This window comes from Leuciscus leuciscus, assembly GCF_965113295.1.
Source record: "Leuciscus leuciscus genome assembly, chromosome: 5".
Classification (NCBI taxonomy): domain Eukaryota; kingdom Metazoa; phylum Chordata; class Actinopteri; order Cypriniformes; family Leuciscidae; genus Leuciscus; species Leuciscus leuciscus.
This window is the reverse complement of record NC_138729.1, coordinates 23,290,357-23,307,028: the sequence shown is the minus strand read 5'-3', so window position 1 is coordinate 23,307,028 and position 16,672 is coordinate 23,290,357. Positions and strand designations below refer to the sequence as shown.

Here is a 16,672-nt window from a genome sequence, read left to right as displayed (position 1 = left end):
AATTTGATTATTGTATTACGGTATGTTTAATACAGTATCTCTTCAGTTTAAACTATAAACGCATGCTGTCAGCTCAAGTGGACATCTGAAAATCTCTTTGAAAAATGCGTAAAAAAACAAAAAACAAAAAAACAATTCAAATCTTGTTTTTCATGCCCTAAGAGCAATAAAAACACATAGGAAAAAAATCCTGACTGAGGTTATCATAATTCATGCATGAAAAGGTTAAGTTAAGGTAGTAAGGAAATATTTTATTATTTATTATTGTTACAATATTGTTGGTAAATAAGAGAACAATAGATAAGTAAGTTTGACATGATGTCTTGGCTCTTTCTTTAAGATGGCAAGCAATACCACAGCACAGAGGTCAAGATCATATAGAGAAAGAATAAAATCAGATCCACTTAAATATTGCCTATTTTATCTGTAATTCAACATTTATATTCAACTGGTTATATTAAGGTTATATTAAGGCAATGATGACATAAAGGGTTTGCTCTAGTTTGTACTAGTTTGTCCTAGTTCAGCATGTAGAAAGCAGTGAAGAAATGATTTGCTGATTTTTAACACATATTCATGTTTTTTTCATTTTTTGGATTGTTTTTCATTTAAAAATATTGATATGTTTTTGTTCACTAATGCTGTTGCTTATTGATTTGCTCTGGGTCACCACATAGAGCAGTAGAAAAATAGTTTTTAATTGGAAGTTGCCTATCTATGTCATTTCCGCCACACACTGTCTTTTCCGCCACGCCATGTCATTTCCACCACAACACATATTTTAAAGTAAAACATATAAAAAACATACAATCAAAACAACTATATTCAGTGGTGTTGATAATTGTGCAGTTATGGGTAAGATATGTGTATACACTTTGAGAAATACATGATTTTGAGCTATGATAAGTAAATGAAATGTTCCAGTGATCTAGTTTTAGGTGTTTTTTAGTGTAAACATTGTAAAATCTTTACAGTTACATTTCTGAAAAATAAATAAATTACAAATTTGATCAGAGATGTGTGTGCTATTTAATCAAATATATTTATAACAGAAGATATTTAATTATTTTCTCTTCAAAACGCATGTTTTGCTATGTGATGGAAATGACGGTTTTCTTGGACTGTCAGATAAAAATGGCAATATATATATATTATTCAATACAAATCATCACAGCCAACTTAAGGGAAGGTTTCTAGACAGATTGAGAAACCAACTGATACTAAAAAACTGTTTGTAGAAATGTTTTTATTTTCTGAAACTGTCTAGCTCAAAGAGTACCATAGTTGAAGAATTACCCACATACTGTAATTCGAACAAATAATTGAGGGGCTAATCCTGCCTCTCTCTAGCATCAGGCCACAGGTTTTCATCAACATCACATCTAATGTTCTCTCTTGCCATGCACCTGTGGAAGAACCTTCTGGAGTGCCTTATCCATCCCTGGCAGTCGTGTCCTCACATCCGGCACGCATCCGCCCTCTCCCTGCCACCCTTCTCCCTCCACCAACCCGTCTTCCTTGTTCCATTTCCAAAATTAGTCTTTCTGAGCTCTACCTATAGCCTATATCTAAATATCTATCTAAATATCTATCTAAATATCTATCTATCTATCTATCTATCTATATATGCGTGTGTGTTCACTAACAAGTCTAAAACAAGCCTTTCAGCTGAAATTGCAGTCAGCAGTGTTTGAAAGGCACAAGGCTGAAATCTATTCTGTTTTGAATGTGTGGTTCACAGTTTTGACAGCAGTGTGTTAGCATTTGAACAATGTGCTGTAAATCCACAGTGTTGTGCAGGTTGTGGTTAAAGTCATGAGATAAGTGTGTAGAGTTTTGAAAACTGTGTTCAAGCAATGAAAAATATGGAAGTAGAATAATGTCAAATGTTTTTGAAATAAAAAGCCTGTTGAATTGCACTACTTGAAAAAAAAAAAGGCATTGCATTAACCATGCTTGCATTTTAATGCATTGTATTTTTAGTGCTTACATTTTTATGGGCTGAAATTCAACATGGTTGAATATTTAAGCTGTGAATATTTCAATTAAAAACATTTCAAACACCTTTTCATTATTTAAAATTCCATAATCCATATTCACCTTTCATATTTCACTTCCTAAATATTCAAACTGTTTAAAAATACAACCAATAATATTCAACAGGCAATTTTCGGTCCATTTTATTTCGCTTTGCAAATTCGCTTCCACAAATTCAGTGGTTCAAATTCGACAGTAAATTCAACATTGACGTCCAGGAACTGCAGGAAAAGCAGTAGATTACCGAGCATACTCTCCATCTGCTGTTAGTCGACCTCACCATCAGATGGTGCAAAAGCGCTTGTTGCTGACGAAGACATTCATTCATAAAATGAAAATGATTATCTGTGTCAGTATATGCGGAAAAGATGATAAGCACGCAATAAGCTGTGTTTATGTTTCATTCAATAACTTCATTGTTACTTTCCCTGTGTATTCTACATGTCATCAGCTTTCTCTACCATGAACAGGATTATAATCGGTTTCCCTCAATACCTCATACTCAAGGATTTCCCTTCCGTTGATAGTGATATGAAAGATCTTGCACCTTATTAGGGAAGTAGGCTGTAGGCTATTATATAGGCAACAGGCAAGAAGATGGACTCAGAATATGAACTTGCCAGCGTTTCGTGATATACTGGCATAAAATCAACACATACATATATATATATATATATATATATATATATATATATATATATATAGTATGCATACGTGTATTGCATTAGCTTAAACTGTCACAGCACTTGCATATTGTCCTCCTATTGTTAGTTTAACTGTAAATCGCTTACATATAAAAGCGATTACAATATATATATATATAAATATTACAATAAAAGCGTCTGCTAAATGACTAAATGTAAAAATTGGCTTGATATTGGACATTAGCACATTTAGGGACCGTCTCTAAAGTTGCATACAACATTGGCATACACGTTTCTAACTTCAATAGCAAACTTAAATTTATTTGAATAAATATCAAAAATCCAAAGGGTGCGCATTATGCCTGACACTAAATGAACACTTTACAGTTGGTTTTATGACTGTAAGTCGTTCTATTCAAATACAAATTCACAGGAACCCAGACCGACCCCTTCCACAGCCAATACCCCTCTGTCCTCCTTTTCTTCGCTAACCGAGGAAGAAGTATCTACACTTCTCCTCTCCAGTCACCCTACCACCTGCCCGCTTGACCCCATCCCCTCACACCTTCTACAAGCCATCTCTCCCACACTTCTACCATCACTCACACACATCATCAACTCATCCCTCCATACTGGCACCTTCCCTACAGCATTCAAGCAGGCTCGGGTTACTCCACTGCTGAAAAAAACAACGCTAAACACATCATTTGTAGAGAATTACAGACCTATCTCTCTCCTACCATTCATTGCGAAGACACTTGAAAGAGCTGTCTTCAACCAACTAACATCCTTCTTGTCTCTAAACAACCAGCTGGATGTCAACCAATCTGGCTTCAAGAAAGGACATTCAACTGAGACTGCATTACTGTCAGTCACAGAAGCCCTACGGATCGCAAAAGCTGCTTCCAAATCTTCAGTCCTCATTCTCCTGGATCTGTCTGCTGCCTTCGACACGGTGAATCATCAGATCCTTATGTCCACCCTCTCATCACTGGGCATCACAGGAACTTCACTCCACTGGTTTGAGTCCTATCTCACAGGTAGGTCCTTCAAGGTCGCATGGAGAGGTGAGGTATCCAGAGCACATCAGCTGACCACAGGTGTTCCCCAGGGTTCAGTTCTTGGTCCCCTCCTCTTCTCCATCTACACCACATCACTGGGACACATCATACAGGCACACGGTTTTTCCTACCACTGCTATGCTGATGACACGCAGCTCTTCCTCTCCTTTCAACCAGATGATCCCACAGTAGCTGCACGGGTCTCAAGCTGTCTGGAGGACATCTCCACATGGATGAAGGAACATCACCTGCAGCTCAACCTGGCAAAGACTGAGCTTCTCGTCCTCCCTGCCAATCCATCTCTACAGCACGACTTCACCATCCAGCTAGAGTCATCATTAATCACCCCATCAAGATCGGTCAGAAATCTTGGAGTAACGTTTGATGACCAGCTGACCATCACAGATCACATTTCAAAGACAGCTCGATCATGCAGGTTTGCACTGCACAACATCAGGAAGATCAGGCCTTTCCTAACTGAGCATGCAACACAACTTATCGTCCAGGCCCTGGTCATCTCTAGGCTTGACTACTGCAATGCTCTTCTGGCTGGACTTCCAGCATGTGCAACCAAACCCCTACAGATGATCCAGAATGCTGCAGCTCGTCTTGTCTTCAACGAGCCCAAGAGGGCCCACGTCACTCCTCTGTTCATCTCTCTGCACTGGCTACCTCTCGCATCAAGTTCAAGGCACTGACGCTTGCTTACAGAACTATCACAGGCTCAGCTCCCTCCTACTTTCACTCACTCCTACGAGTCTACATCCCTACCAGACACCTACGATCGGTCAACGAGCGACGTCTCGTGGTTCCATCACAGAAAGCCACAAAATCACTTTCCAGAACATTCTCATTCACAGTTCCATGCTGGTGGAACGCTCTCCCCACCCTCATCCGGAATGCAGAATCCCTGACAACATTCAAAAGACAGCTGAAGACCAATCTCTTCCGTGAGCACTTAACCTTATAGAAGAAAAAAAAAAAAAAAAGTTTTCTTTCCCTTTGAAACATCACTTATCAGGCTTATGCTACTCTGAATAATACCTGAACTTCGTATTTTGAGCACTTCTTGCGTTGTTGTTGCTTTTGCCTCTTTATGATGACTCGCTGAATTTACTCCTAATTTGTAAGTCGCTTTGGACAAAGGCGTCTGCTAAATGACTAAATGTAAATGTAAATGTAAATGCTATCGGAGTTAGAAACGTGTATACCAAAGTCGTATACACTTTAGAGATGGTCCCTAAATGTGCGAATGTCCAACATCAAGCCATCTGTATGCCAATCTATCACTGGGAAACGCTCAGCATTAAGCTTTGCGCGTTATTCTGAGTCCATCTGCTTGCCTGCGCGTTTGGTCTTTTACATCACTGTAGTCCATTAAGCTACGTTAAGCGTTGTATATGTCCAGCAGGGGAATCCTTAAGTATTGAGGGAAACCCTAATAGCCTGCATCCAGCACATCGCCACAATATAAAGTTAAGGCAACTAAACAACCAAGATAGAGAAATGTTAACCTCAAAAATGTAACATTGGATCTGTACATCCGCATCGGGGAATAACATTATAATCTCGTTCACGGTAGAGAAAGATGCATGTAGGCTACACAGGAAAAGTAACCGTGAAGACACTGAATTTAACATAAAACAGCCGTCATAATAATCACAAATACACTTACATTGCTGTAAATGAGTTTTATGAATGAATGACTTGTTCTAACTGTTGCTGGTCTTCAACACGCGCTTTTGCACCATCTGATGGTGAGGTCGACTAACAGCAGATGGAGAGTATGCTCGGCAATCTACTGCTTTTCCTGCAGTTCCTGGACGTCAATGTTGAATTTACTGTCGAATTTGAACCACTGAATTTGTGGAAGCGAATTTGCAAAGCGAAATAAAATGGACCGAAAATTGCCTGTTGAATATTATTGGTTGTATTTTTAAACAGTTTGAATATTTTGGAAGTGAAATATGAAAGGTGAATATGGATTATTGAATTTTTAATAATGAAAAGGTGTTTGAAATGTTTTTAATTGAAATATTCACAGCTTAAATATTCAACCATGTTGAATTTCAGCCCATAAAATGTAAGCACTAAAAATACAATGCATTAAAATGCAAGCATGGTTAATGCAATGCCTATTTTTTTTCAAGTAGTGCAATTCAACAGGCTTTTTATTTCAAAAACATTTGACATTATTCTACTTCCATAGAAAAACGAACTAGAGTTTGGTCCACATGAACTGCTGCTGTGCAGACTGTAGTTAGAGTTTTGCACATGTGACTCCAGTTGTGCCCACAATCGAAAAAAACTGTAAAAGAAATACAATAAAGCACTCGCTTTACAATAAAGCAGGAAGGAAAGCACAAAGCGTCATTAGGCTAACATTCACACATATTGAGGGGCACTAAAGGTGACCTAAATGCACCCTGCTTCAATACAATTCACACTAACTTGTTTAACAGTCCAAATCAATATCACGCAGGTTCTTCTGAACACCCCCATTCAAACAGCATTTATGGAGGGCTTGGATATTGAATTTCACCCACACCATCACCATTAGAGAGACATTTTTACATTTGTTTTTCTCAACGGGATTCTTACATCCTCATTCAAAATGGATATGGTTTGTATTGGTCATGAGGTTCCTGGAGCAATATGGAACCCACACAGAGCTTGAGAAAGAAGCAGTCCACAGTGAAGTGCATCTCTATCTCGCATTGCTGATGAAGGCTTCTCCAATTTTAGTTTGAATATGGAACTTTTTCTTATCAAGCTGCTCCATTGGTACAGGAGTGGACTTCAGCTTTCTTTGCCAATTCAAACTGTTCAACTCTTTTCATGGCTGTTTATCTGTTCTGTTATGGTGATTTTAATGGATTTTTGGATTCAAAAGTAGTTTTTAAATTGAGTTCATGCAAGGATGTTATGCCTCACTTAAAAATGTTTCTGATGATGATGCACTGTGTAAGGAGTGTGAACCACATGAATTAACTATAATGCAAGATGTTTTTAGGCCCTCAAACATGTTCTTCCTGAACTAAGATGGCAACATGTATTGATCAGAACAGAACAGAGAATCACTTCTGCTACAGCTGTCTGGATCACATCTAATCCAGCAGCATAACAGAAGGATGAAAAATGTTTATGATGTACTGAACATTTCCTTAAAGTCTTGTGGTCAGTTGGACAAAACCACTATAACTCATATAGTGAAGACCAAAATGTTAGTTTTGCTTAACATGAAAAGAACTGAAAATGCTATGATTTAGCATTGATGTTTACTGGCTGTATAAGCTACAGTAGTACATCTCTCTCTGTCTCTCTCTCTCTCTCTCTCTCTCTCTCTCTATATATATATATATATATATATAAAACAGCATGTTTTAGTGTGTGCATTTGCTTTGGAATGACTAAATTCATTAAATACATTGCCATTAATTAGTTTGACGCTGCATCATGTTGGTGACGCTGTGGGAAAACTCTGTGAACTTGTGTCTGAAGCAGGTGTGAATACACGCCAAGACAGGCTATAAAAGGGCACCTGAAGAACACGTCATCAGCTCTTTGGTCTTCAGGAAGCCGCTTTGTTTGAAGTTTGTGCATGTGAAATGTGGGTTTGTAAAGAAATCAAGCAGTATGGAAAGAAAGTGTGGGTTTAGAAAATGTATCTCGCCCTGTTCTGTGTTGAATTACGAGCAATGATACAAACAAAATGTGCGTCATCTGTCTTGGAGCGGAGCATGCGTGGTCAGCTCTTGAGGGAGCTGGCTGTGTTCACTGTGATCGTTTCACAGTCAAGAAGCTTCACTGCCACTCGGCTCTCTGTAAAGGAGATGTTCCTCGCGGGTCATAAACGCTTCACCGTCTGTGAGACGACTCTCACCGGCTATCTCTGGAGGTGATAGTGTGGACATAATGGTGGAACTATTTTAACACGTTTGTAACTGTTTGTGAGGAGTAATGGAATGACAGACCATTAAAAAAGTGGACATTGTCGCCATTCGCGGACAGATCTCCTGAAGGTATTTGATATTTCTCCTTGAGGCACTTGAGGAGACAATTGAGAGAAAGCACTGCTCTCTCCTGATGTCTCTTCTAGTCCTTAAAGACGGGCCGCTTAATTATATGCTCCAGTCGGTTTACGTTGCCCATTAGAGCTTTGGCCGAGGGATATGGTTGGATTAGCAGTAGGCCTACTTTAATTTCACACTTAATTTCACAGCACAGTGAGCAGGCATTTGTTCAGTATGCCACCGTGGGATTTAACATTCAACACCATGACGCAGCATTGAAGTTCCACTTCAGATGGGAATGTCTTAGGTTACTCATGAAACTCGGCTCCCTGAGAAGGAGACGTTATGTCTTGTTGCCATACTTCAGACAATCTGGAGCTGATGACGTGTGATTCAGACTCTTGTCGGAGCGCCTGTGACGTCATCTGTCTGCCGTAGCCAATCAAAATTGGCGTGTATTCACATGCGTTTTAGACACCGCCACCGGTTCACGTGGAGTCTTCCCATAGTGTAAAGACCATGACGCAGCGTCTCATTGCCCTTCTCAGGGAACTGGGTTACATACGTAACCTTTTCTCCTATACTAAATTGAAAAGTAACTGGCAAAAATCTAATTATTCTGCACTCTGTTGTCATGATGTTGTCATCACACTTTCAAAATCATTAGCATTATTAGTGCATAATGTGGCATTAAAATGTCACATTATGCACTAATAATGCTAATGATTTTGAAAGGCTTGGAAAGTGATATTAGATCAAATGAGCATTAAGGAAAATATGATTGTGACTACACCGTTTTAAATGGCATTATTATATTTAATTATTCAATTAATGAATCTTTATTTCTCTTTCTCTTCTCTCCAATACCCTTCATCCTCTGCAAAAAAGCAATTTTATGAAATTCAACATCACTAAATTAGATGTTGACGTAATACCATGGGACCTCCCGCTACTCTGCAATGTTAACTCTGAACACTAGATGGTGACATTGTGTCATATTCAGTGTGAACAGCTAAGGCAAGTAATAATCAGTTTGACAATTAGTTAATTTTGTTATAATGCAAGATTGAAGTTTACATGACCTTCACTTTTTGCCCACCCTATCTATGCCGGACCATGTTTAACCTTGAACACGAATTAAGGTAATGTGTATACATCACTATTATTTGTAAATGTTATAATTTTTTTTTTTTAAATCAAGCAGTGCTACAAACCCACATTAAGATTGTTTTGGTCCCCAAATTTACTACAAATATAGATATATAATAAAATGTAATTTTATTGGATATTGATGGAGCAGCATAAGTTTGATTAAAATGGGTTTGAAAGTCTAGTGTAGAAATAGGGACAACTGGTATATCAAACTTGTTCACATATGCAAATACTTTTTAATTTCTTTAGTAAAATTTTAATAAATGGTTTTGACATTTTATGTACCCTATGTAGCAGATACAATTATACTGATGGGAAAAGCAAAAATATAAAAACACAATGCACAAAAAAGAAATGGAGACCATTTAATAAATTCTGTTCATTTTTAATATTCATTTCCTTTGAAAAATATAAATTCTAAAATAATTTCAGCTGTTTTGTTCTAAAAAGTCACAAAACTTGATTAAAAAAATGTATCAGTTACACACTCTACAATTAATATTTAGCATTACTTAAAACGTTCAAGAATTTCCCCAGACATGCTTTCACAATAATTTCGTGTTTTATGTACCCCCCAAAATATATAAGTTAAAAATCGTATACTTACAAGGTTAAAATAAGTTGATTTTGAATTTTTCAAAGTGATGGAAAAGTGATGGAAAGATGGGAGAATAATGACAAATTAGCAGGATTCAATATAGTATTTTGGGTTCTTGAAGAATCAAGGCTCAAGGAAAACATGTTTCAGACATGCACTGTATGACATATGTCCCCGTCCTCTGAAAATCTTCATTCAAATGCATATACCACTTTGTTGACATTTTGTGACTTATTTTAACAAATGACACAATTGACATTCAATGCTAGACATCATGTAAATAGTGCACAAATATTAATAATACAAAAATCTTAAACCTAAAGGAATTTCATGTATTATTGCAATTCAGGTTTAAGCCACTTAGGTAAATAATTTGCAGGATGACAGAGTACATGTAGGTTTACACATGTAGACTGTTTATCGTTTCCAAAACCAGGTGAGGAAGCAAATGTCTAACAAGACTTGAAAATCAAAATGAATTAGGCTATCTTAATTAATCAAGCTCATTAGAAAATGTTTGGATAATTAGGCATATCGTTTGTTAAAGGAAACAAATAAAATGTAATACCACATTATATTAAATGAAACTATGAAAAACAGCTGGTTCAGTGCCAATCAATAACATTAATAATCATTTAAAAGTTAAATCAACAGTTAAATATTACAATATATTATGTCACAGTTGTTCGCTCTCATCATAACAGAAATCATTTGCTGAATAGTTTGCTCAAGATATACACTAAAAAAGATCAACATTAAAATCTCATGCTGTGCAAAAAAAAAATGGAAAAGTTTTTTTTTTTTTTTTTTTTACATAATGCCTACCATGCAAAACAGAGGTAGAGCAGCAAAAAATAAAAGGAAAATATTGGCATGGTAAGTGAATTTGGTGGAAAGATTCATATTGTACTGGATGAATAATGGAGGAAGTAATTCTGGAATTGTGGGAAACAGCTACAGCATTTCTCTACAGCTCAGCACATAAGTGAAACAATGAACTGAATTGCATAGTAGTTTAGGGATTACAATTTGCAAACCATAATGATTAAGTGAGTGAAAGACAAGTGTTCCTCAAGCTGTTCTTAAGTCTTCACAGAAAGGGTCCGTGATGGGGAAGAGTTTTTACAAAATATCCCATGGTAAATGGCTTTCAGCAAATTGGATAAGCTTAATCAAATCTATGCTGCAGATTGGCTGGAGGAGTTATATGGACGTCTCGGACCCTCGACTTCTCCAGTAGAAGGCATTGCTGTCATCTGGGTCCATGTCTATTTTAATCTGAGGCACATTTAATGGCAGTCTCTCTGAACTGAAAAATACAGATGAGTACAGTCAACTTCCTGATAGGTATTCAAAGTAACTACCAATAATTTCTTTGAAACAATTTAACTTGTGGTTCAAATACCTAAGTGCATTATTTGAACAACTTAATAGAGGTGATATTATGTAATCAAGAAGCCTTGACAAATTATGATGTTGCTAGAAATTGAAGTGGCTTTCATTGTCAGCATCCTTATTGAATTATAGGAATGAAAACCCTGTTTTTTTATGCAAAATCTGAACATGGATCTAATCATTTTAATTAGATGTTCTCAAGGGAAAATCTTTCACTTATATCTTACCATCTGTTGTTATCCATCCATACTATAAATACATATTACTAATGCACACAGATGCATACCTTGACATCGGGCTGTTCTGAAAGTAGTGCCGCTTTTCAGCACGATGAATATCGGTCGAGGAATGAAGGGGACTTTTCTCCTGCAAGAGGGACACACGGTCCATTATTAGCACATGCATGACTTCACGTTCTGCTGAACACCAGCACTGTACACCAACATCATGCATTCATACCATACAGGATGAACGGCACCAGCACAGGTTTCACATGCAACAACAACAAAAAGAAGCAGATTCACTCAATTCTAAAGGTGTCTAAGGATTCTATATCGAGTGAGTGCTGGGATTTCATGGGATTATTTTTGATTAACATTTCCGTTAGATAATTATTCATTCTAATTCAACTACAAAGTTTTAGTAAAAAATGTATCACAGAGGACATCTTGTTACATGCTAAATGACTAATTTTAATCTTGATCATCAGTTTCACTGATGTAAGAAGACAGATGGATGGGCACAAAATATTCAAGAGGATATAAGTGTTAAAATGATCCTTGAATTCATGTTAGCAGGACAAAAAAATCACAGTAAATGCAAACAGAAATGCAAAAGTAAAGCAAAATGATCACGACAGGTGAGAAGTAATGAAGCTGTCATTTGCTATAGAGGACTGACATAGTCCACAGGTATTATGTGACAGAGGAGCAAGTGATAGCGTGAACCGCATGCGAAAGGAAGAGAAAGCAAAACGTTCGAACTGAATCGTTAAAGAGGTACAAGTTGAGTTGAGGCCCCGGGTCCGGTCTACTCACTGTCAGAGGCCTTATCTCCTAAAAAAGGCTCCTGCTCCATCATGTCCATTGGGATTTTAATGCTGGGGACATTCTCATTGTAAGGATAGTCAGACTGCACAGGGAGAAACAGTCAAAAGGGGTTTTAGGAGCTGAATCTACATGTACCAGAGTGGATCACACCTCCTCTTTCATGACCGCCCAAATATTCATAGTATTAAACTGAACTAAAAAAAAAAAAAAAAGCCTTCATAGAAAATTCATAGCTTTCTGACAATCATACAAAACTTCTTGGTGTGACACTGAGGTGCTTAGTACTTTTTAATTTCCAATCTTTTTGCTTTGTCATTGGAGCTATTTCAAGTTAAAAAATTATAATAATAATACGTGAATAAATAAACATCTATCATCAATTACTCAACCGTTAGAAATGAATGTGTATCATGCGCAGGTAATAAAGCTATCAATTAAAGCTAAATTTGTTTCTCGAAGTCTTAAGTGTTCATAATAGTAATATAAAAACAAAAAGCTTGTGGCATTTTTCAGGAAACTCACATCTTCCATGTCGCTGTCTATGCTCCCTTGTTTCTTCTTTTTCTTTTTCTTCTCATCCTCCTTCTTTTTCTTGTCCTTCTCAGGTATGACATCATCCAGGAAGCTGAGGTCATGCTGGGAGAAGACATAGTCCATGGCCTTCCTCACAGCAACCAGAGCCAAGATCTGACCAATGAGAATACAGCAAATGGTGCCTTTTCAGTTAGCGCAAACACTACAGATGATGAAACAGAAGTGTTTCGCACAAATATTGCACTTGAGTGTCTGTTTCTAGTGGGCTGAAATAATTGACGAGTCATTTTTAGCCACTCTTCGAAGCCCTGAAGCTCTCAGTTTTGCAGCCACGTCTGCTTCTAGTATTAATGTGTGTTAAATCACAAATAGGTGAAAGAGGTGACTAACCATGACGGGAAAGATGATGGCTGCCACAGTGGACTTGAGGACCCAGAGGAGCGCCAGGCAGAGCACCTGGACAAAGGTGAAGAGATGGACCTTCCTCAGTGGGACATGCCGCAGGTAGATCAGGTCTGGCTGGTGTTTGGCAGGCATGAGGAGCAGCTTGAGTCGGTCCATAAACTGAGAACCAAAGAGCAATACTCTTCAAAAAAGACAGTTTCCCCAACTAAGTTACTATCAGCCGATTTAATATAGTGATTATTTAAATGATTTCATGCTTTTGGAAATACCCCACATGATAATGTGTATGGGTTTAATTCTACTTTGTTAGATTCAAATTTGAATTATAATTCTACATCCCAGAAATTGAATGTCATAGGCTTTCCCAATTCAGTTTTTAATGAACTCACCTGCACTCCGTTGAGTGAAGCAACACCCATGTAGAGGAAGACTCCATACAGCACTGGCATGGGTATGAACTACGGGAAATAATTATTCAATTATTCAAAGTCGTTGTGGGTTTGAGAAAATTAAAAGAAAAAAAGAAAAAATTAAACACACACGTATGTTTAACGCTACTGGATGCACTGTATCGTTACCTTGAGGATAGGGGACATGAAGACAGACAGACCGGTGAGAAGGAAGACAAAGACACCAGTGACTCTCTGTTCCCTGAAGAGGAGACAATTACAACATTTCAAATATAAAATAAAATAAATAAATATTACAGTAAAAAAAATACTGTAAGTCATCTATGGTCATTTCAGTTGATTTCATGGCCAAAAGTACAATACTTGTTTTGTAAGTGCAATACTTGTTTTTTTTGCTCAGCAAGGCTGCATTTATTTGATCAAAAATGCAGTAAACATGTAGTGAAATATTATAACAATTAAAATTACTTGTTTTGTACATTAATACATTTTAAAATGTAATTTATTCCTCTGATGACAAAGCTGAGTTTTCAGCATCATTACTCCAGTCTTCAGTGTCACATGATCCTTCAGAAATCAATATACTGCTCAATAAACATTTATTATTATTTTCAATGTTGAAAACAGTTGTGCTGCTTTTTCTTTCTTTCTTTTTTTACAACCCATAATATATTTTTATAGGATTATTTGATGAATAGAAAGTTGAAAAGAACATTTGTTTGATTTTTTTTTTTACATGTTTACATTAATGTTTAAAATGTAACATCATACATGTCCTTAGAGACTTTCAATAAATTTGATGCATTCTTGCAGAATAAAAGTCTTGCTGACCCCAAAATTTTGAACGGTACTGTATGTGGGCACCACCTTATAATTACAGGGTTGGCTTTTTCAGCTGCACCCATTACTAGTGTGTATACAGCAATAATCTCATATAGCCATACTATCATCTTAGACAAACAAACATGTAGTGTATTATTGTTTAAATTATAGGAAAAACTCAACAGGCAGACACATTTATCCACAGTGACTTGCAGTACACTTATAACAGTGACAGTCCCCCTGGAGCAACTTGAAGTTTAGTTCCTTGGTCAGGGGCATAAAGGTGATAGTTTACGAGTTTAAACCTGCGACCTGGCAGTTACCAGCACATTTCCTTAACCATCAGACCCCACCTCCCAATTATGAATGATTACTTCTAATGGAAATATTGATTATCATTATTATTTGAAATACTTAACCGAATGGTTAACCAAACCAGAGAAGTGTTAAAAATACGACCTAAATACTGCTAGTGTGTTTTCAGCAGACCTAGGCCTGTTCACGTTTGTACAGCTTACAGCTGCATCAATAAAGCCCCCTAGAGTTCAGTCCAACATGCAGACTTTTAAAAGGCGCCCCACTGAGCCCAAAACTGTAGTCAACGAGTGACGCAAAAGCTGTTATAGTCAGATCTATGACACTGTACAAATACACAAGAAATCATCTCATCTTTTAAATGCTTTACAACATACCTGACACCCAAAAATTTAGGCTGTTCGCCAGGGGCGGACGTCTCAGTCTCCATCTTCAAGCTGTCAATGTGGGCGATGGAAATAACTGTCGCGGCTACATACCATGGCAGACCCATGAAAGAGCACACCGCTAACAGCACAGCCACCCAGAACAGGTCCAGATGATAGCCTGCACCTTTCTGATCAAGACAAAGATGAAGGATGGTCACACAATGTTGTTAGAGGAATTCAAAAACATTTGATGACTGATGTCAGTGACAGTTTACCCAGTAATGATTATTTTTAGCAGCCTCTTGTAGTACTAAACCTGTATGCTGTTATTTAACATAATTTAAGGAGCTCTTTTAGCTTTATCCAATGTCTTGATCATGTCTGTCAAGGTCCAAAACAAACAAAGCGTCATAAAAATAGTGGACTGTTGTCTTGTTAAAACCAACAAAAACATGACAATTTCGAATTTATCATTTAGTAAGTGAGACAGTGGTGTGGATAATATGGTAGATTCAGCTTTTGATGTGTTAGGTCTCAAGTTAAAATCCACCGTTTCCCAGACCTATTCTTCTCCCTATTCCCATCGTGTATCAGCTTGGAGAGAGGAGATTAGGGTGGGTTTTAAGGACTGGAACAAGTAAGGACCCAATAGGCAGCATCCATTTATGATTTTATAAATATAATCATAGACACGATTATGTTTTTATTGCATAAAACTACACTACATCACACAAATGTACAGTAAAATATGTCTTCAGGGCAGTGTAATTCTCACAGAGATGACAATAGGAGTTCTTCCGTGGGGAGGCATTATAGTGAGAGGACACAGATTAGTCTCACATTACAGAGAATAAATGGTTTGCTTTTGTCTGATTCACAATTCCTCTTTGTTCCACTACTCAGAATATGTTACAATGTGGACCAGGACAAGTGTGATGGTGGGGTGAAATCGCTTATATAATATTATATAACAATATTATTTTAGGATTAAGATCCTATTATTGATTTTATTAATATTTTTAATTCGTTTTTATTTTTATATGTTCTGTTTTAGTAAGTTTTAGTATTTTTGTTGTTGTAATTTTGATTTTGATTTTTATACATTTGTATTAATATGTCCATCTAGTTATTATTCATTCTTTTCAGTTTAGTTATTTCAGTACATAGTACATTTTAGCAAATTAAAATAAAATAAAAGTTCCCCTTGGCAACTAGCTGAAATGAAATAAGTTTTATGGTTTTAGTTTAGTTTCAGTTAAATACTGTATAATAACCCTGACTTATAATTCATACTTTAATTCATATTTCTTGATCATCAACAGAGCCTATCTAGCTATTAAAATCATTATATTACAAAATCTAACTTCTTTTCTTTCAGTTTTCCATTCAAATTAAGAATTTAAGAAATATTAATTCCTGGATTATTTATGGCAGCTTTTCCCCCTTTGGCTTGTATCAGTTTCTCAGACCATCTGTTATAATGCTAAAGTTGACTCCAAGTGCTGATTCACATCCTCCAGACAAAAGATTAAAAGGCTATATTTGTAAGAGACTTTCTATAAATATCCTGATAAAGTCCCCCCCCCCCCGGCACTGTGAGTGTTTCCTGTGGTCCTGGGTGGCTCAAAGTGAGCGTGATAAACCATCTGGCTTGGGAGAGATTCACACAGCAGACTCAAGGCAGGCCTACCTTAAGCTTGTGCTCCTTGCGATTGACAATGACAGCGGTGATCTGCTGATCCATGAAGAGCAGGATGGTGACCAGCAGGGCAGGCAGAGCTGCTGCCAGGTACACCCACCAGGGGTTCCCTCCGAACGGTGGCACAAACCAGCCACGGTTTGGGCTTGTTGGCTGAGGACATGAAAGGA

General features: G+C 37.2%; 1 protein-coding gene across 6 annotated transcripts in view; it reads right to left on the bottom strand.

Annotated features, from left to right (window-relative positions):
* Window positions 1–9,271: 9,271 nt before the first annotated feature.
* slc4a4a (solute carrier family 4 member 4a) overlaps window positions 9,272–16,672 on the bottom strand; it is a 68,240-nt gene continuing 60,839 nt past the window's right edge. For 5 of the 6 annotated variants that reach the window (XM_082169995.1, XM_082169998.1, XM_082169997.1 and 2 more), the window contains 9 exons: window positions 16,494–16,655; window positions 14,813–14,991; window positions 13,467–13,539; window positions 13,278–13,346; window positions 12,874–13,047; window positions 12,472–12,636; window positions 11,938–12,031; window positions 11,187–11,266; window positions 9,272–10,814 (listed from right to left, as the gene is read on the bottom strand). In XM_082169995.1, the coding sequence (XP_082026121.1) occupies window positions 11,223–11,266; window positions 11,938–12,031; window positions 12,472–12,636; window positions 12,874–13,047; window positions 13,278–13,346; window positions 13,467–13,539; window positions 14,813–14,991; window positions 16,494–16,655 (960 nt within the window). In that variant the 3' untranslated portion in view covers window positions 9,272–10,814; window positions 11,187–11,222. The remainder of the gene's footprint in view (window positions 10,815–11,186; window positions 11,267–11,937; window positions 12,032–12,471; window positions 12,637–12,873; window positions 13,048–13,277; window positions 13,347–13,466; window positions 13,540–14,812; window positions 14,992–16,493; window positions 16,656–16,672) is intronic. The other variant, XM_082169999.1, reaches the window with a different exon arrangement.